This window comes from Chanodichthys erythropterus, chromosome 10 (assembly GCF_024489055.1).
Source record: "Chanodichthys erythropterus isolate Z2021 chromosome 10, ASM2448905v1, whole genome shotgun sequence".
Taxonomy (NCBI): domain Eukaryota; kingdom Metazoa; phylum Chordata; class Actinopteri; order Cypriniformes; family Xenocyprididae; genus Chanodichthys; species Chanodichthys erythropterus.
In genome coordinates, this window is record NC_090230.1 from 29,552,486 (window position 1) to 29,574,849 (window position 22,364).

Consider the following 22,364-nt stretch of genomic DNA (forward strand, 5'->3'; position numbering starts at 1 on the left):
AGCACGAGTTTTCCCGCGGGAGTCAGGGCGGGAATCCCTGAAGATGCGGCGGGAACAGACGGCCATGTATACAACACAAACAGACGAAGCGATTTATTTTAATTACACGGTTTATTTTAAACGCTGTTAACGTGATATTCGGTACTTTTATGATTTCTACAGCGCTTCATACACAGGTGAAAAAATACTATAGTGTTTTTGAACCATACTATAGTGAATTACTTTGCTGTGGTAACATAATAGTAATATAACCAAATTACTTTACCCAATACTGTACTAGGTTTTCGACAACTATAGGGTATATTATACTAGTTTACTGTAGTAAAATAAACGTATACTACAATATTTATTACAGTTTATTTGTTGTAAATACTATATACAGTATACTACAATTTACTAGTTCAAAAACACTACAGTATTTTTTGTCAGATCGTTTCTTTAGATAAAAACGAAAATAACAGAATCAGTGATGCAAACTTCATCAGATATGAGACAAAACTAGCTTCTTTCATTATGCAAAACACAAATTAGAAAGGAAAACTGAAATAAACGGCACACCCATTCATCCTAAAAACATATTAAGCAAACAAACACAGACTGACTAACCGATTACACGATAATGAGGAGGTTGTGGAAAGTGTTCGTATGAGTGCATGCTGATTTACTACGAATTTACGTAAGGAACCAAAGTGTTTTAGGAACAGAGAGAGCGAGAGAGAGAGGGACAGAGAGGGAGGAGAGGTCAGATCTGTCCAATCCTAACCAGGCTCAAAGGAAAAAACAAAGAGTATTTGCAGGATATTCTCACAGGATGAGGAGACACTGAGGAGAGCAGCATGAGACTGACAGCAGCAGAGAACAGCACTGGACAAGCACACTACTGAGGTAACACACTACTGAGACACACTACTGATATACACACTACTGACACACACTACTGAGGTGACACACCTAACCACACTAGAGCTGCTCTTTCATGATTGAACTTTACACAGTTATTGAAGTGAATAATGACATTACACTGCAAAACATGATGTTCTTCCTCTGAGTTTCTGTCTTGTTTTAGATCATAAACGTTCTTAAATCAAGATACATTCACTAGAGAAGCAAAATGACTGAAGATATTAATGAAAAATGCATTACAATGAAGTGAGTTTGTGCTTAAAACAAAACAAACAAGTGGAGTCAGAAAAATAATCTTGCTTTTCTTTTGAGTTGATATTTTCTGACCACATTGGCAGATATTTGATCTTGTTTTAAGCACAAACTCACTTCATTTTAATGCATTTTTCATGAAAACAAAACTTAATATTTTGCCAGTAAATGCATCTTGATTTAAGAATGTTTAGATATTTGAGTAAGAACATGATTTTTTTGCAGTGTGGAGCCACTTTATGGCTGAAATTGAACTTGTTTCATAATTGATCAACTTTTCACAGTTATTGAAATGAATTGATCTGAATGACACAGAATATCTAAATCATAACTGATAAATTCACATCACTGATTCTGTTCATCGCTGTGAAACGTCTCGAGAATCAGACTAATGTTTCGGATGTTTTCTGATCTTGCGGTGTGTCTCGTCATTGATTTGTGCAGGATGAGTAATCACTGTTCTGAAACATCATCATCCTCTGATATATTTAACACTCAATGTGGAAACGGTGATTAACCTTTAATATTTCTGCTGTTCTCAACACGTGGGCGTTTCTGTTCAACTCAAATAATGTGCAGAAACTAGATCATGTTTGAGACAGTGACACATCTGTTGACATGAAAAGGTTTCCACTTCATTGGACATCATAGGAGTTAAAAACAGAAGCTGTGACGTGACGTGTCTCAGTGTGATGTCATGGCCGTCTGTCCTCATTCACTGCTTCATCTGTGTCTGTGCAGCATCATGGGGTCGCGTCTCTGGATTCTGATGCTCGTGGTCCATCAGGTCTCGCCGTTCAGACTCCTGGCAGAAGCTTCGCCCTGTCGACTGGTGAGTTTCTGTGTCTCCATGACTGAGTAGTTGTGAATTATAAACAGACTGTGTTCAGTGCATCGGTTTCAGTATCTCTGGCTGAACTGATTACTGAGGATTTTCTATGCAAAGGTATTGATCAGTTGCTGTATGAGGCTTGATCTGTAGGACAGAAAAACACTAGTGAGATCTCAAATTGATTGAATTTACTTGATTGAAACATACTTAAAGGGTTAGTTCACCCAAAAATGAAATTTCTGTCATTAATTACTCTCCCTCATGTCGTTCCACATCCGTATGACCTTCATTCATCTTCAGAACACAAATTAAGATATTTTTGATGAAATACGACTTTTTTTTATCATCAATAAATTAAATTACTACATTCAAAGTCCAGAAAGTAGTAAAAACAAAGTTAAAACAGTCATGTGACTGCAGTGGATCAACCTTAATGTTACGAAGAGACGAGAATACTTTTTGTGCGCAAAAACAAAACAAAAATAACCACTTTATTCAACAATCTTTATTTCAACAACTGTTACGCTGTTGGCGCAGTGCTGCTTTTCCATGTTAATGTCCGAACGCCGACTCATTATTGCATGCATGCGTCAGCTGATAACGTGATCAGGCGTCGGCCAATAATGAGCCAGCGTTCGGATGTAGAACCTGGAAACGCTGCAACGAAAATAGCGTAACAATTTGTTGAATCAAGTGGTTATTTTTGTTTTGTTTTTGCGCACAAAAAGTATTCTCGTCTCTTCGTAACATTAAGGTTGATCCACTGCAGTCACATGACTGTTTTAACGATGTCTTTAGTACCTTTCTGGACTTTGAATGTGTTGATTATATTGCCGTCTATTGAGGATAAAAGACAAAACGAATGTCTTAATTTGTGTTCTGAAGATAATTTCATTTTTGGGTGATCTGACCCTTTGAATTAAACAACTAGTCTTGCATTCTGAAAAATGCATCGAAATGAAGTGAGTTCGTGCTTAAAACAAGATCAAATATCTGCTGATGTGGTCAGAAAAATAAGATTAATAATAAGATTACTTTTCTGACCACATTGGTTTCAAGCTCAAACTCACTTCATTTTCACGCATTTTTCATTAATATCTTCAGTCATTTTTCTTCTCCAGTGAATGTATCTTGATTTAAGAACGTTAACATTCTCATTAAATCATTTTATAGCTCTACATGACAACTAGTGACTCGCTTGTTTACTCAGGCTCTATTGTATTAAATATATGTGTGCACTCATGAGCTGTCAGCAAAGACAAAATGACTCATATTAGGGAGAAAAATCCAAGACTTCCATCTTATATGGTGAACTGATCATACCAGGTTAGTGAGTTCAGGATGACTGTGTTCGGAGCAGGAAACTGTGTGATTGGACATCAGTGAGGAAGCTGTGTAGGACGAAACACATCAGCGCTCCATTATGTCTCCATGCTCTCTGGCAGAAATATAGAGTTAGAGTCAGAGACGAGGGAAAATCCTAAAACTGTGTCCTCGGCTAACGGCTTGTAGATGGAGCACAGATAGTGTGTCTGCGTTCAGTCATATGTCATGCTAAAAACTGGTCCATTGTGTTGAAATATTCCAGGAAACTGTCCTATGATGTCATGAGTAATGCACGCTAACTTGTGGTGGAGTAACATTGACTAATAGCATCCTCTCTTGTCACTCTCAGCTCCAGGATGACGTCGACTGCAGCAGTCTGAACTTCAGACGGATCCCGACGCAACTTCCGGCCGTCATCCGCCGGCTCGACCTGTCTCAGAACCTCCTGCAGAACCTCACGGAGCAAGAGCTTCCGGCGTCCTACTCCAGCATCCGGCATCTGGACCTTCACGGCAACAAGATCCAGTTCATCCAGCCGGGACTCTTCCAAGACATGAGCCTTCTGGAGGTGCTGGATCTGTCGGAAAACTCACTGGATCTTTACGCAGCTCTGAAAACACACGTGGGCCCGCTCACGTCCGTGCGGCGACTGGATTTGTCAGGAAACGGCCTGTTTACGGATATGAGCGATTACTTCCTGAGCGACGCCCCGGTACTTGCCAACCTCTCCTTGGATGGGAACAGCATCACTAAAATAGGCAGACACACGTTCAACGGATCTCAGGCTCTAACAAACATCGACCTACACAACAACGTCATCATAGAGATCGAAGAAGGCGCGTTCGAGTCCTTGACGGGACTCTCCGAACTCGACTTGTCCATGAACTCCATTTCGTGCATCACAGACTTTAACCTCGTTCAGCTCAAAACGCTGAACCTGAGCAAAAACAGCTTGACGAACTTCCAAGCCGACGAGTCGGATCAGGAGTTTGAGCTTCTGTATTTGGACCTGAGGGAAAACAAAATCCTCTACTTCCCCGTCCTCCCCCAGAGGAACAAACTCATATACCTGGACTTGTCCAGAAACCTCTTGAGGAGCGTAAACTGCTCGGGTCCATTAGAAGAGCTGGAGATCCTGAAGGATGGCGGGTATCTGTTGACCGATCACGACAAACCCCTTTCCCTTTGCGCCAATCAGAGGCACCAGGATCTTCCCAGCTTGCTCTACTTGGACTTGAGCTACAACCAGCTCAAAGCTCTTCCGTCCTCGTTCTTCAGCAGTATGATGGCTCTGGAGAGCCTAAACGTCAGTAATAACTGTTTAGAGAGCTTCAGCGTGGAGGGTCTGAACTCTTTGAAGACTCTGGACATCAGCTCCAACAACCTCCAGAACCTTTCCTTCGGAGGGAACGCGCTGGCCGCGTTGGAGGTTCTTCACTTGGAGGGCAACGCCCTCCAGACTTTAGACGCCGACAGTTTCGCGAAGCTCCCCAGCATCCGGAGTCTTCACCTTCAGCAGAACCAGCTCAGGATTTGTTCTCCTCGGGAAGGTCCAACTGGCGGCTGCGTCCAACTCTCCTCTATCCCAACCCTGAGGTATCTGTACCTCTCGGAGAACGGGCTGTTGTCGCTTCCGCCGGAGTCGTTCCAAGGCAGCCCGCTGCTCATCCTCGATCTCTCCCAGAATCCCGGCGTGGACGTCGTCCCGTCATCCCTCTCAGGTCTGGAGTCGTCTCTCTGCCATCTTTCCCTAAAAGGAAACCAGCTGCAATCCCTATCCGTCGACTTCAGCCTCTTCCAGAACCTGAAGTCCTTGGATCTGTCGGCGAACCGGCTCACGGGCGTCTCTCTGTGGAGCGGAGATTCCTCCGTGGAGTCCTTGAACCTGCAGAACAACAGTTTGGTAACGCTCGCATCCGACGCCGTCATCGCTCTGCAGAAAACGCTCCGAACTTTATACGTGGGCTCAAACCCGCTGAGCTGCTGCCGAAACACGCACCTCCTCACGCTGCTCCAGCAGAACAGACTCTACGTGCCGGACATGGCCAGCGCCACCTGCTGGATCACCAGAGACTCGGAGAGCGTGGAGATCGGCGTGAGCTCGGTGCAGGCGGAGCACTGCGAGCCGGCGGACGGGAAAGTGTTGTGGATAAGCGTGATCGTGGTGCTGGCGCTGGGACTGGCGCTGGTGTTGATGGTCACATTAAAACACTGTCACTCAAAGAGGCACGGATTCAACAGAGGCATCAAAGCGTGAATCTAAAGAAGGAAAAGAAACCAAAGCGCTCTCACCTGACTGTGGTGCCGCATGCATGACACGGGGTTTCAGTATGTGATGCGTGGGTGAAATCAGCCTGATCGCCATCACAAATGCATGAAACTCTTGCGTTCAAAACCACGTCCCTCAAGCTGCGCGAACTATCTAGCATTTCTACAGGAGATCCTGGGCAGTAACACTACACTTTCTGATGTATATTGCATGCACTTTACTGACTGTGATTTGTGACTATTGGAGTGAAACGTACCTGTGAAATGTTTGTACACTGCAAAACCGACTCTGACCACTCGAATGCAAAACATGATTGTAGGAGTGTAGTGTTGTGCATTAGCCGGAGGAATTTCATCATACAGAGGAAGTGTTTTTACTGGGACACCTGCAGCCGAGCGCCGCTTTCCTGTTGTTGAGCTCAGTTTCCTATCCTGGCGTTGATGATTTATTCATTCAAACTAGTGTTTGACAAGTTTAGCTCTGAACACAAACCTGTTTGGTCTTTTTTTAGATATTTCCAGCCTGGTGCAGGAATAAGTTTGACCCTGGTGTTTATGTCAGGTGTTGGATAAAGATAGACAGGAAATCCCTGTCACATCATCGCCGCAGATATTATTGGCACGGCAATGAAAGGAGCTTCCTCCTATCGGTTTGAGTCACGGCCGCCGGCGTCACGCCCCCTTCTGCTTTCCAGCTACACATGACATGACCAAACCCGCAGCAGTCACACACACGTCATGTATGAGCCGCCACTACTATATGAAGGAACTATTACCACAATGTTTGTATAATGAACTACTGTGTAAATCTATTTATGGAGTATTTTCCTAAATAAAAGGTCTCTGTTACGTGTCGTCTGCGGTTTGTTCCTCAACATTACCATATTAGGTTGACGTCATCGTTGTCGTCGTCATGATACACATCATTAATACCAAAGTAGTTTGCATGTTCAGCCTAAAAAGGAAATGGCTTTTCCGCTGACATCACTTTTAGGTTGTGCAAACTACTTAACAATATTAGACAACAGTCAAATTTTTATTTAGTCATTGTTTTAAGAATCTCACATGTGGTGTGGACCACAAACATGATGTTCTTCCTCAATATTTCTGTTGTTTTCCAGTAGAAATATCTAAACATTCTTAAATGAAGAGATTTACTGGTAGAGAGGAAATCCCTGTGTGTGATGCAGATATGAAGTCTGGTTAAAAATGATTACGATGAAGTTTGTGCTTAAAACATGAGCACGTTTGTGCTAACGGGGTCAGAGAAATAACGTTTTTTTTTAAATTATGCACTCACTTAATTTTTAATTATTTTACATTCTTAATATCTTCAGTCATTTTGCTGCTCAAGTAAATGTCTAGATTTAAGAATGTTTATGTGTTTTAGATAAATGAGCTCATTAATGCTGCATGAATGATCAATAATTAGAACAATGAATACATTCTAATTAGAGGAATACGGCGTCGGCTGGCAGAGGGACTCCAGCACACAATGCCATCAGGCCTGTTCAAACAGGAAGTAGCGCTACAGGAAATGAGCCGCACACAAACATGGAACACCAAGTTCCCAAAGACCCGCTGCTGTTTGTTTGACTGCGGTTTCCCTCGGTTTTCAGCTCTAAAAGGGGTTCAACTATATATATATATATATATATATATATATATATATATATATATATATATATATATATATATATATATATATATTATTTTCATGATTTGTTATCACAACATTATTTCTTTTGTCATATCAACTTAAATAACTAATGTGGTTCATATAACATAATATTTTGAGTTTCTGTTAAAGGTTTAGTTCACACAAAAATGTATTACTCACCCTCATGTCGTTCCACACCTTCAATAATCTTAGGAAAGCAAAAGATATTTTTGATGAAATCTGATGGCTCAGTGAGGTCCATACTTGAGTAAAAGTATAGATATCTTACCAGAAAATGACTGTTGTAGAAGTTAAAGTCACTGTTTAGAATGTTACTTGAGTAGAAGTTTTAAAGTATGTGATATTTTTTGTACTTAAGTACATTTAATATCAAAAAAATACTTTTCGTACTTAAGTATTGAAAGTAAAAGTACAAGTAAATGTAAAATACAAAATGAGCAAAAAATATAATTAAAAGTTGGTCTATACACAGTTTGAGCAGCATGATTATATTCAGTTAACTCTCTTAAATGTTTCTTTGAATTAAAAAATGGCTAAATGTTTATTGTAATTTTTAAATATAAAAAATACTAATATTAATTATACATTGATCGTTCATGCTAATTCATAGTGCACCATAACTAATGTAAGAGACGACTTTAAAATGATAAAATGTAAATGTTGAAATTAACAATACTTTATTAACCTTTTAATGTACAAACGGACTCTTATTGTAAAGTGTTTCATTTCATAACAGTCATGCTTAAAACTTACCATCTTTACACACAAAGGCAGAGCATGGGTCTATTACATGTACACTTTCACACATTATTTGCCTCTATTTTTAGAAAACTTGATAATGATCTAATCAAAATATGTGTTACAGTGCCGATAAAAAGAACAAATTGAATACATTTCTGATTTATGTTTCTGTCGCTGCATGATGATAATACAGTTTAAATATGAAACTTCGCTGGATAATGAATGCATAACAGCGAACAAATGCATTTAAACTGATGCAAATGAATGGAAACAATCGTGACACTTCAGGTACTAATGTTAGCATCCTCAAAACATACTGCTGTTCTCCACTAATGCAGAATCTAACTAATCACTTTATAATGATAAGAAAACATGTACACTGTGTAACACACCGTTCTATTGTCCGTTTTTGAAGTGTCCCGCTCTGTACATCGCGCAGCCTCACGTCAAGTGTCAAAACAAACTCTACGAGGCATCAGTAATAGTTTTTATTTCGCCTCTAGAGGTCGCTCTCGTACTGTATAATCTCAGCCGCTCCCGCAACGGACGCAACCCGTAAAATGAAATCAACCGCGGTTGTGCGGCACTTGAAGTCTGTGTTCTTCCGACTTTATTTTGTAGCAAGTAACGAAAATGCTTTGGGAAAATGTATCAGAGTAAAAGTATACATTTTATTTAGGAAATGTAGTGGAGTAAAAGACAAGTAAAGATTCTCCCAAAAAATACTTAAGTACTGTAACTAAGTATTATTACTTCCTTACATTACACCACTGATTATACCAATCGCCTTCATCGACTTAAATTTTTAATTTCAATGAATTCAAAAATTTAAGGTAACTTAAAAGAGTCTCTTCTGCTCACCAAACCTGCATTTATTTGGTCAAAAATATGAAATATTATTCCAGTGTAAATCAGCTGGTTTCTATGTGAATATATAGTAAAGTGTAATTTATTCCTGTGATTTTCAGCATCATTACTCCAGTCTTCAGTGTCACATGATCCTTCAGAAATCATTCTGATATGATGATTTGATGCTCAAGAAACATTTATGATTATTATCAATGTTGAAAACTGCTCATATTTTTGTGGAAACCGTGATACATTTTATTTGTTCAGGATTCTTTGATGAATAGAAAGTTCAAAAGAAACCGACTCTTTTGTAACATTATAAATGTCTCTGACCTCACAGCTGAACGGTGTTTTCTGTGTAAACGCCTCTTCATGTGTGGAATGACTAACAGCGCTTTGCTGTGGCTTTTTTAATATAATTTTAACCTGCTCATCCTTCAATAAAGCTGCGGCACGAACAATCGGGAACAATCCGTCTTCCTCCTCACCGTGACCCCAAGGGTCAGCTTCACTGATACGGTCGTGTGATGACGTCATCGTGAGGTCATCACAGATTTTTGAACGTTTCTGTACGTTTTAGCAGTACAATGAGCCGCTTGTCTGCGAGATCAAGACAGCGTGATTCCCCTGACGTGACCGCGCTGAACGATCATGTGTTTCTCTGTATCAGGTTCTGTTTGTGTACGAGCCGCAGAGGGGCAATTATGCATTTATAATAGCAGCAGAGTTATTTATATAATTACTGTAAATCCTGCCGTTATGATGTGCAGGACATTCTTGTTTTTACATGAACCTGTAATTACCAGAGATGAGAAAAGTGTCATGTGATTGAAGAGCGTCTTTGTCTCTGTGGAATCTCTGAAACAATAGCAGTCTTCATCATCATCATCATCATCATCATCATCATCATGTGTGTTTCCTCACCGCTTCAATGAAGCATCTGTGTCGATCAGAACCGCCCCTGTCAGGAATGAGGAAAGAACTCATTTGAGGGATTTTTCCCCTTAAACCAGTTCTGCACAACTTCTGCCCTATGAAAGATGGCGCATGGTGGTTTGGTCTGATGAAACACGTGGATGGCCGGGTGCGTGTGCGTCTCTTACCTGGGAACACGTGGCACCAGGATGCACTATGGGAAGAAGGCGAGCCGGCGGAGGCAGTGTGATGCTTTGGGCTATGTACTGCTGGGAAACCTTGGGTCCATGTGGATGTTACTGTGACACGTACCACCTACCTAAGCATTGTTCAGACCATGTACAGCCTTTCATGGAAACGGTATTCCCTGGAGGCTGTGGCTCTTTCAGCAGGATAATGCACAAAAATGGTTGAGGAATGGTTTAACCCTCTGGAGTCTGAGGCTGATTTGGGGCCTGGAGAAGATTTGACATGCTCTGACATTTGTGCTTTTTTCAGTTGTTCATAAACATATAAATGACAAAAGTGTCATTACTCTGTATTCAACACAAACTAGGCTACAATAATATGTGAGGAACATGTATGTACATGTTTGTGTTTTTGAAGGAATAATGTTTATGCGTGGTTATTGAAAAAACAAAAACTTAAGTCACTGAAATAAGGCCAAAAAAAGTATATTAACACTAGAAGTCCCAGAGAGCAGCCATTTGGCTTTTCTACCTATAAAACCCGCAGGACAGCCGATGGGCTGGAAGCCTTTAGGCTAATATCCTTAATCAGCTGTGAACAGTTGCTTTTGTTATGTAAACAATGTGGGGCCATGCTGAGCCACTTCAAGGAAACTTAGGGAGAAATCAACACACATGTTTTTTTTTTCCTTTGTTGCTGAGATCTATTGATAAAAATAGTACAAAATAAAATAAAGAAACCAACCATTTGTACACATATTTACAAATAATATTAAAAAGTGAGTGAGTACATTCCAGCAATCACTCACAATCCTGGCACTGCCTGGCAATATATTATAAATACATTTTTTATATTTTCATTATATATTATTCTTATATTTGAAATACATCATAAGTTCATTTTTAAAAGTGTTTGAAAGATGGGTTCAAGTGTACTACAAGTGGTAACTAAATACATTTTTCTATACAGAGATGTTAAAAGCACATTTTAGTTCAAATTCATGGTGTCTCAAAATAGCACAGTTGAGTACACTTAGATGTTCTTAAGATTATCTTAAGAAGTACTAACGAAGAGCTTTTAGTATATTAAGTACAAAATAAGTGCACGGAAATAGAGCACTGTACATTATGGAAGTGTAAAAGTGTACTAAAATAAAGTGTATTTTACTGCACTTTTTTTTCACCTGGGTAGACACTCCAACACTTTCAGTTTGCATTAAGATTTTTATTACCACACTGGCAGATATTGATCATTTTACTTAAGTAAAATGCACTTAATTTAGATCCCCCCAGGAAACAAGACTAAATATCATATATAATTGTCTCATATAGAAAATCCATCTTGATTTAAGATTTTTTTTTAAATTTACTTGAAATAGGATAAAAAATACTTAGTATGAAAAGCATTTTTGCAGTGTGAATGAATGAGTTAACTTTTTAAACATCACTTGCACTCCCTCAAATCAGGGTTAACATACTCAGAGTTTTCACTTAACCTCCTTTCTGAAACCAGCCCATGGTCAATCAAGTTCTCTGCTTTTAGCAGCCCTCCCTCCCCCACACATACATACAAGCCACCAGCAACCATTCACACACACACCCCCAACCCCCCTGCAGATTGCTCAGGTAATGACCATATTTACACATGAATTGATGCTAATGATAGCCAAAAGACTAGCCAGTTAGCATCCACTTGGCTAAAGGAGGGTTACAAATCTCTGGGACTTCTAGTGTTAAATCTGTGTTTACAAGACTTCTGGTTATTGGAGGTTGTAGACTAGAGTTTTTGCTTCAAAATTATGTAAAAATTATCCTTCCTACTCCTTCATATAAAACAATATATTGACTTAGTTTTTGTAAGACACTTTTTGTCAAGAAACACAGTATGCGTGGAGGCGTGAATCATCATGAATAATGGGCCATTCTCACCTGAGAAGACAAAAGAATCACATAATAATGACCTGAAATGACTTGCATATTAATGAGGCCTTTCAGTCAGGTAGGCTGTGAAAAACCCTCTGTAATCATGTCTCAGCTCATCATAAACAGCAATACTGTGAAATATTATTACAATTTAAAATAATGGTATTCTATTATATTCTTTAAAATATAATGTATTTCTGTGATGCAAAGTGTCTGAACAGTTATGTTACCTCTATGGCATTTCATATAGGCTTTTAGCTTAAAAGCATGCACATTTGGAGAAATATTGATGGATTCTTATATATTTGTCAATTTTCTATACTGAGAAGTAATATTTATTGTCATCACTATGAGTGCTGGATACTGCGTTTTTAATTCATTCTTGCAGCCGGAGGGCGCTCTGTACACCTTTAGGCCACAAATTCATAATATAAAGAAGAAAAGGAACCAGGAACTAACGGCATGTCTTCTAGAGATCGCTAACCATGGCTTTAACATCCAAATGAACACTTTTCAAGACAATAAATACACGATTGAGATGATGAATGCATGTATTGACTCTGAATTTGCGTCTGAATAGCGCTGGCTCCGTGGGCGTGGCCGCATTAGCGGATAATGAGCTGAATCACAGACTTCTGACATGGCTCTCTTTTCATACAGATTACATAAACACAGAATGTTTGTTTTCGATTTGACTTGCACGATTTAAAACCTGACATCTTAACGTTTTTTTAGACATAAGTGTCAATTTTTTTGTCATTAGTATTCACTAAGTTACAGTTCATTTTCTGAGAACTATCAGATTGGATTTCGTTCAGAGGGAGAGGAGAGATCACGCATCATGTTAGTTTTCTTTATTTTACAAAAAGCACAACATTGTGTTTTTACTCTGAGTGTACACAAAAAAAAGAAGACATTCTATAGTTTCAATTGATATATTACTTATGTCTCGATGACAAAAAATGCAGAGTATTTTAAGTCTGTTTTGCTGCAATGTGAAAAAAACCCTGCAAAACGCGCCGGCGCGTTTTCAGACCTCAGGGAGTTGAGGAGCACAACAACGAGTTTGAGGTGTTGACTTGACCTCCAAATTCCCCAGATCTCAATCCAATGGAGCATCTGTGGGATGTGCTGAACAAACAAGTCCGATCCATGGAGGATCCACCTCACAACTTACAGAACTTAAAGGATCTGCTGCTAACATCTACAGATGCACACCTTCAGGGGTCTACAGGAGTCGACGGGTCAGCGCTGTTTTGGCACACAGTAAAATCTCCAGAGTTAAATCAGATCTGCTCAGAGTACATATGATCCCTCTCTAAATAGTGTTAAAATAACACAAAAGCAGTGTTAAAGTTAATGAGATCATTGAGCAGTTAAGTGATGAATGTGCATTAGTGATGAACGCCTCCTGTTAACAAGCAGAATCACTGAAGAAAAGAGAAACAAGAACTGACTTCAGTCACAGCATTATTAATTGCTTAATTATCTTATTAACTCTTAGTTTAGGAAGGTGGTCATGCCTGATCGGTGTATATATCAGACTCATATTACTATAACTGGGAGAAAGTGAAGCACGTAAAATGCCGGAATCGCCAATAGATCTGAATCGCCTGAGGAATCACATAGAGTTCTGGTGCGGCTTTACCATGATTATGAGATTTCGACTTGTAAAAAGCACACACACACACACACACACACACACACACACACACATAATGACATCAGCATTAGTTCATCTGTGCATCAAAGAGCTGGAGTGAAATCAAAGGAATTCTGACTGAAATTAGCAACAGATGGAAACAGACGGAGACGGAAACTAATCAAACATCTCCAGACGGGACAATCTCAGGGGGCGTAAACAAATCATTCCACTTGTTTTTGTTTGTCCATCGGAAATGTGTATGACTGTCCCGTCCTGATCACTGTCTGGATCACACACACACACACACACGTCCTCATAACTCAACACGGATGACAGGAGCACATTCAGTGTTCATCACGCTTTGTCATGCTAAAGGAAACTCTGTAAGCAGACCAGCGGATATTCGAGCCTGATAATTAAAGAAGAATGAAAAGAGCGAGAGTCTTTCATAGTCGCGCTTCACGCACAGACGCATCAGAGACGCTCCTCACGGCGGCGTTCCAGAATTTCACTGCTTTGTGCGTCTGCTTCACCCCGCAGCCCTGAAACTGCCATTCTGTAAACATGAACAAAGAGCCGTAACTGAACCCGACCCGCTTACATGAGCCCAGCGCCCGCTCTCAGACCTGTTTGTTGTCGCTGTGTGTGTTTGTTTTTGATTATCAAGTGTTTTTAAGGAGCCACACTGGAAAAAATGAAGTTCTTTCTCAGTGTTTTTCAGAACAAATATTCTTAAATCAAGATACATTTGCTGGAGTAGAGAAGAGAAGAAGAAACAAGAACAAACATCTGCCAAATATTCTTGTTTTCCCTTTCAATTAAGTCAAAGTAATAAATCTCAGGTGCGCTTCAGAAAGTACCTCGGGTTTTACTGTACTTTGGAGTTCAATTTCAGGAACATCCGCTCCAGGTTTTAGCTTTTCCCGTTACCTGCTCCCTGGAGAAACACTAAAAGTTCCTGGAAAGAGAAAGAAAACAGACCAGAAAAGAGATAAATCACACATGAACTGAAACACACAAACACTAAAACTGGAGTTCCCCCAAAAGACAGTTAATATTTAGTGATATTATTGATCTATCAGATAATGACTTAGAGCTGCTTTACAGCTGAATTTGTCTAATTTCTGATGAAGTTTGCATCATTTATTCAGTTTATTGCTGTGAAGCTGCTTTGAATCAGTCTGTAATGACTTGAATTTCAGCTTCTGTTCAAACTCTTATAATGACAGTTTTCCATCACATTAAACTCAATTTCCGCTTAGGGTTTGCTTCCGACTTTTTCGATCTGAATTGCCAGTTTCTTTCCACAGCGTCTGGATTTTCTTCATCAGCTAAAAATTCTCCAGAAGTGTTTGATAGTGAGGGACTTTCTCATGACTTTCATCACATTATCAGTCAAACCTTCGTTCCACAACAGGGGCACATGTGTGTGTGTGTGTGTGTGTGTGTGTGTGTGTGTGTGTGTGTGTGTGTGTGTAACTGAAAACGGCTCCAGCAGCACAACTGGTGTCAATTAGCAGACTTTCATTTATGTCTCCACTCATGACGAGCTCCACCCTCCAAAACATCATGTTCTTAGTTATTTTTGTCTCGTTTTCCTACACATTCATCTATTCATCCTTAAAACAAGACATTTCCATTTGAGAAGCAAAACGTCAGAAGAATTTACATGTTGATTTCAGAGAAATCAGAGTTTTGTCAATTTTATGGGTGGGGTGGTTGATTATGATTTGACTTTTTTAACTTTAGTTAGTGTGTAATGTTGCTGTTTGATCATAAACAACATCTGTGAAGTTACGACACTCAAAGTTCAACACAAAGAGAGATATTTTCTTTTAAAGAAATCACAACAAATGGCTGGTACGAGCTTCTTCCCAGATTTGTGACATCACAAACCCTAAAATTTACATAAACCCCGCCCCCGAGAACACACAACAAAGGGGGCGGGGCCATGTTGGGCTGCTTTAGAGAAGAGGAAGAGTTGTTGTAGTCGAGTGTTGTTGTCATGCCGTCATTTTACTCCGGACTGCTTCACAAACGAGGATCAATTCAACACAAAAGATGAACATGACGGCACATGCTAGTGGATGAGTTGAATCAACTCCACAGCAACTACATCAATTTATCCACTAACCATTCAGAAACGTCTAAAAGTTGTAACTTCTTCCTGAGTCTCTCCATCAGTGTCGACTCCGGTTTGAACAATGTAAGGCTGAACACTTTCCTCATTTTGGCTGCGTGAGATTCTCCAGCTTTGTTGTTGTTGAGCTGTTAAAGCTCCGCCCTATTCTGGAGCAGCAGCTCATTTGCATTTAAAGGGACACACACAAAAACGGCGTGTTTTTGCTCACACCCAAATAGGGGCAAATTTGACAAGCTATAATAAATGATCTGTGGGGGATTTTGAGCTGAAACTTCACACACACATTCTGGAGACACCAGAGACTGATATTACATCTTGTATAAAGGCCATGTTAAAAAACAAGAAGAAAAAAATACTTGTTTTAGGCAAAAACATCATAAAGCTGTCAAATTCCTCTGAAATTACGACATAAATTCTTGTATCATTTTGGTTCTCAAGTAAATATATCTTGTTTTATGGACATTGTTCAGATATTTGTTCTGGAATTTATGTGCTGTGTTTGAACAGCTGGTCTTCATTAACTAACCTTCACTAACCCAGTGACCGGCGCTCAGTTTCAGGGCGTTTTAAAGGCAGAGAGTGTGTTACGTCAGCGTGAACGAGTGAAAGCGGAGTGTGTTTACTGTAATTCGCTCACATTCCCTCACATGTTGTGAAGCGACAACAAAAGGTTTTCTGTCGATCTGCCAGTTTCTCATGACTTTCAGTCCCTGATGAGTGAGACGAGAGAGACGAACGGAGTTTAATTACACATGTGGGAATAACTGATAGTGGCCTCATCTCCTCCCAAACGCACTCATTCCCATATATGGATGTTAATTCAGTGTCAGGAGAAGAAACGCGGCTCATCTCTGAGAACACACGGCTGCTGAAGCTCCCAGAAGAGACTTCTAATTGAATTTCAATAAAGTACAACAGACCGAACTCAGTATAAAGCCAGAGAACATGATGATTATAGAAATAGGTTTAAAGATTCACATTTAGATACAGTCATGTTAACCGAGTGAGGAATAACCCTGATATATCTGAATCTGTTGTTCAAGAATCACAAAGTATATAATATTTAGTGGAGATGTAAATCAAACAAAACGAAGAAATTAAATTGCCATCCCTTTAGGTTTAACGAGGTCCTCAAGCATGTTCCACACAGGAAGGAGCCGTCATGCGTGTCGTGAGCGCGAGCGAGAGAGAGAGAGAGAGGGAGGCACAGGAAGTTCCTGCAGTCAGTAAATTGTAAACAGACGCTGGGCTTCATGAGCTGGACTGAGTCACACTGAACGGCTCTTTGTGAGTAAAGTCTCACTTTCTGGAGGTCAGACAGGTCATGGATTAACCACTTTCCCCTTCCTGACAGTATTAAAACAGTCCTGTGATATCTCTATGATAAAGCAGCGCATGACCTCTGACCTCACCGGCTGCATCTGCTGCTCCTCCCGTCTGTCCGTGAGGAAAGTGGAGATATCTCTGACAACTCTCTCTGATCTGAATCTCCTCCACTCCTGAAAACATCACAGTGTTCACGGTTAACCTTCTAAAGAAACCTAACATTCATAACTGGAGCGCTGTGGGGTTACCGGGGTGTTGCTATGGTTACCAGGGATTTGCTATATGTTTTCCTGGGAGTTGCTATTGTGCCAGGGTGCTGCAATGTGGTTGCCAGGATGATGCTCTGGTTACCAGGGTGTTACTATGGTTACCAACGATTTCCTACCTGGTTAGCAGGGTGTTACTATGGTTACCAGGGATTTGCTCCCTGGTTGCCAGGGTGTTACTATGGTTGCCAGGGTTTTGATGTGGTTACCAGGGATTTGCTCCCTGGTTGCCAGGGTGTTACTATGGTTGCCAGGATTTTGCTATGGTTACCAGGGTGTTACTATGGTTGCCAGGGTTTTTCTATGGTTACCAGGGATTTGCTCCCTGGTTGCCAGGGTGTTACTATGGTTACCAGGGTTTTGCTGTGGTTACCAGGGATTTGCTCCCTGGTTACCAGGGTGTTAATATGGTTGCCAGGGATTTGCTCCCTGGTTACCAGGGTGTTAATATGGTTGCCAGGGATTTGCTCCCTGGTTACCAGGGTGTTACTATGGTTGCCAGGGATTTGCTCCCTGGTTGCCAGGGTGTTACTATGGTTGCCAGGATTTTGCTATGGTTACCAGGGATTTGCTCCCTGGTTACCAGGGTGTTACTATGGTTGCCAGGATTTTGCTATGGTTACCAGGGATTTGCTCCCTGGTTACCAGGGTGTTACTATGGTTGCCAGGGATTTGCTCCCTGGTTACCAGGGTGTTACTATGGTTGCCAGGATTTTGCTATGGTTACCAGGGATTTGCTCCCTGGTTGCCAGGGTGTTACTATGGTTGCCAGGATTTTGCTATGGTTACCAGGGATTTGCTCCCTGGTTGCCAGGGTGTTACTATGGTTGCCAGGATTTTGCTATGGTTACCAGGGATTTGCTACCTGGTTGCCAGAGTGTTACTATGGTTGCCAGGGTTTTGCTATGGTTACCAAGGTATTGCAATAAGGTTATTATTGACCTGACTGCACTGACACTATTGGATGAGAACTGAACTGAGCTGACGATGACATCAGTTTTCTCCAGAGCTACTTTATAGTTCAACTGAACTGATTTCATAACTGATGAACTTTACCCAGTTTTTGAACCGAGCTGAATCAGCACTGAACTGAAATCAGCAGAACAATGACACGTCTTATTTTCAGAGCTGCTTTACAGCAGAATTCTGTTTGCATCACTGAATTTTCCTGTTTATTACAGTAAAGCTGCTTTGAAACAATCCGTATTGTATAATCGACTGTATAAATTAAGGAAATTAGACTTGATTGCCAGGTTTTTGTTACCGTTACCAGGGAGTTGCTATGTGGTTGTCAGGGTCTTGCTGTGGTTACTAAGGTTGTTCCTCATTTGTACATCATTTTGGATAAAGCGTCTGCTAAATGAATAACGGTAACTGCTGAGATGTTCTGTGTGGAGTTAGGTTCGGGTTCGTCTAATGAGTCTGAGAGAATCACTCGGCCGCCGCAGGACTAGTTATGTGATTAATTAAACCATTTGTCGGATCTTTGCTGGCTGACATCAGTGTGAAAGTGCTTCATGTTTTGGCCATGAATCTTCATGGTTCTTCTGAAGCTTCCGTAATGAGAAACAAACCATAAAACAACATCTGGAGGAAAACCATCAGCTGGTTTCAATGTTCTGATGTTCTTCACACAAACAAACAAATCATAAAGCCGCTCGACACACGGACAATAAAACACACACATTATACAGCCATTAAAAGATGTAAAGTTTCTCTCCGCAATTACAAACATCGCGAGTCCTGATGATCCTCAAACCCACAGACACTTTCATCGCAGCACATGTCCCGCATTAGAGAGGAATCTCAGCTTTGATCTCTGACGAATAACACACACACGTGTGTGTGGTCTCAGGGTTTCCTCCCTCACACACAAACACACACACTGCATATTTCTGACATCAGACCAACAACAAGATTCCAGACAGAATCGCTCCAGCAGTTCAGCTCGAGACGAGCTCTATAAATACAGTGTGTTTGACACAGAGAAGAGTCTGTTGATATAAACACCGAACACACTCACGTCTCCGTTTAGTCTGAACGAATGAAACACATGATCTCTGCTGAATCAGACTGATGCTTCTGCTGGTTCTGTGGGATTTCTCAGGGTTTCCATTGGACACACCGAGAGCGTCACAATACAACTTTACACCCTACAGACACAACATCAGCGGCTCTCAACCCCAAAACATCTGGGGAAAATGAGAATTCTGTCATTAATTACTCTCCCTCATGTCGTTCCACACCCGTAAGACCTTCGTTCATCTTCAGAACACAAATTAAGATATTTTTGATGAAATCCGATGGCTTCTGCATAGCCAGCAATGACATTTCCTCTCTCAAGATCCATTGATGTACTAAAAACATATTTAAATCAGTTCATGTGAGTACAGTGGTTCAATATTAATATTATAAAGCCATGAGAATATTTTTGGTGCGCCAAAAAAAGCAAAATAACGACTTATATAGTGATGGCCGATTTCAAAACACTGCTTCAGGAAGCTTCAGAGCGTTATGAATCTTTTTTGTGTCGAATCATGATTCGGATCGCGTGTCAAACTGCTGAAATCACGTGACTTTGGCGCTCCGAACCGCTGATTCGACACACTGATTCATAACGCTCCGAAGCTTCCTGAAGCAGTGTTTTGAAATCCGCCATCACTATAGAAGTCGTTATTTTGTTGCTCCAAAAATATTCTCGTGGCTTTATAACATTAATATTGAACCACTGTACTCACATGAACTGATTTAAATATGTCTTTAGTACATTAATGGATCTTGAGAGAGGAAATGTCATTGCTGGCTATGCAGGATTTCATCAAAAATATCTTAATTTGTGTTCTTAAGATAAACGAAGGTCTTATGGGTGTGGAGCGACATGAGGGTGAACTAACCCTTTAAATTCAGCATTAAACTGAAGTTGCACGTGTCTTTTCTTCTCTATTGTGTCGTATATCCGAGTGAATCGCTTCTCAAACAAGAAGAAATGTTGGGCGGGGCTTGATTTAGTCTGTGTGGAATTGATTGGATGGTTGTGGTTTGCTATTGGTGGATCTCATGTGAGTGACAGGTTGCCCCGCCCTCATCATCAGAGAAGAGAAGATATTCTGATTCAAGATTACCAGAACATGAATTTAACAAGTTTAATAAACTCTGCAATAATCTATAAAAATACAAGAGGTCAATTTAGATTTCATGGTGATTTAAAATAAAATGCTTAAAAAACAAAAAATAAAGATGTAAAACATTAAACTGACATCAAAATTTCCGAACCTGCCCGCTCCAAACGGACTCGAACCCGTCCGCATGCGAGTCGGGCGCTAAAGGCCGAGTCTCTGCTGTCAGCCAGTCTGCCTCGTCTCATCTTCAGATGTTATTTTGAGGGCCCTTCAGTGCACACTAGTTCCTCAAGGGCACATTCTGGTACTTTTGGAGGAAAGATGATAGTTTCTGTGGAACGAGCCGCTCATATCTGACATTCACAGACTGTCTGAAACATCCCACATCATCATCACACACACGTCTGGTTCGCTATCTTTGTAGGGACTCTCCATAGGCGTAATGGTTTTTATACTGTACATTCTATCGCCCTACACTACCCCTACTCACAGAAAACATTCTGCATTTTCACATTTTCAACAACAATAACAACAACAATCTGATTTCTATGCGTGTTTCCTCATGGGGAATTAAAAATGTCCCCACAAAGGTCAAAATTTACTGGTATTACTATATTTGTGGGGACGTTTGGTCCTGATAACAGGGGATACCATGACCACACACACACACACACACACACACACACACACACACACACACACACACACACACACACACACACACACACACACCTTACAGTGAGTTTTACTCTCAGAATGATTCGTTCCATCAGATGAACCGAATGAGTCACACGTCTAAATTCATCTTCAATAACATGAGAATATTGAGGCCTTTTCTGACCATATTTGCACAAGTGATAAAATGTCATGTACCATCTTTAGTAACGGGGACATCATGTGACATCAGTTTCCTCAGTGTCATGAGATGAAGCAGAAGCTGAGAGCTCGAGGGGCTGATGGGTATTTTATGGAGGCTATAAATTAATTTTTACACAGAGTTCATATATATATCTTCATGGAACCACCAGAGTGTGTGTGACCACTGGTCATTTTAGCAACATAAATAATAAAGTTTTCTCAAACAGTAACTGTATTTATGCAGAAGAACGCTCATTTTATAATCACTCTTGCTTGTTATTCTGAAGGCTTTCGGATCTCTGCTGCTCACTTATTCATTGTAATTCATTATAATATTTAGTAAAGACAGAAAAGATACTTCGACACCGGAGCGTTGCGGAGCCGTACACTGCGTCCGGACGGCACGATCCGACTGAATGACGTGATCTCGCAGCTGCAAACGAAACAAGAGACGAGTGACAGTGGGAGGAAGTACAGAGAAGGAATGAAGGAATGAATGAATGAATGAATGAATGAAGACACGCACCTGTCTGTGACGGTCCAGCTCACGGTCACGGCTCAACAGGAGTGACACCGCATTCAGTGTGGATTCTGCTGAAAACCAGATTACAGATGCCGAACGCACTGATGTTCACATCTCAGTTCTTCTACTCCAGAAGTTCACGTTTGATTTAAACAGTCGCTAGACCCATCTTAAGAGGGCTTGATAAGATCTGTGCAGTTCTGTGTTATAAATGCAGATTATATAATATGATGTGTGAACAATTCAAGATGGTTTCCATCACTGTAAAATCTTTCAATAAAAATTATGATTTTTAGACACAAATGCTCGTCTTGCACTGCTCTGAGATGCTCCACGCATCACGTAATCATGCTGGAAAGGTCAAAAACTCAAACTTCAAAATCTTCAGACATCAATGTTTTACCTTTTTTTGACTTTGTCTTTGATGTTCGCTTTGTAAACACTGGATCGGTACTTCTGTGACCTTTCCAACATGATTACGTCATGCGTGGAGCATCACAGCAGTGGAAGGCGAGCATTTGTGCTTAAAAAGTATATAATAATATTTTTTTTTTAGAAAATGTCCGATGGTTTCTCTAGATAAGACTCTTATTCCTCGTCTGGGAT

General features: G+C 40.5%; 1 protein-coding gene across 1 annotated transcript; it reads left to right on the top strand.

The window, feature by feature from the left end:
* Window positions 1-455: 455 nt before the first annotated feature.
* On the top strand, window positions 456-6,421 carry lrrc32 (leucine rich repeat containing 32). Its single transcript, XM_067397268.1, has 3 exons — window positions 456-885; window positions 1,897-1,987; window positions 3,663-6,421. The coding sequence occupies exons 2-3, from the start codon at window positions 1,901-1,903 to the stop codon at window positions 5,568-5,570; spliced, it is 1,995 nt and encodes a 664-aa protein (XP_067253369.1). The 5' UTR covers window positions 456-885; window positions 1,897-1,900; the 3' UTR covers window positions 5,571-6,421.
* Window positions 6,422-22,364: the final 15,943 nt, after the last annotated feature.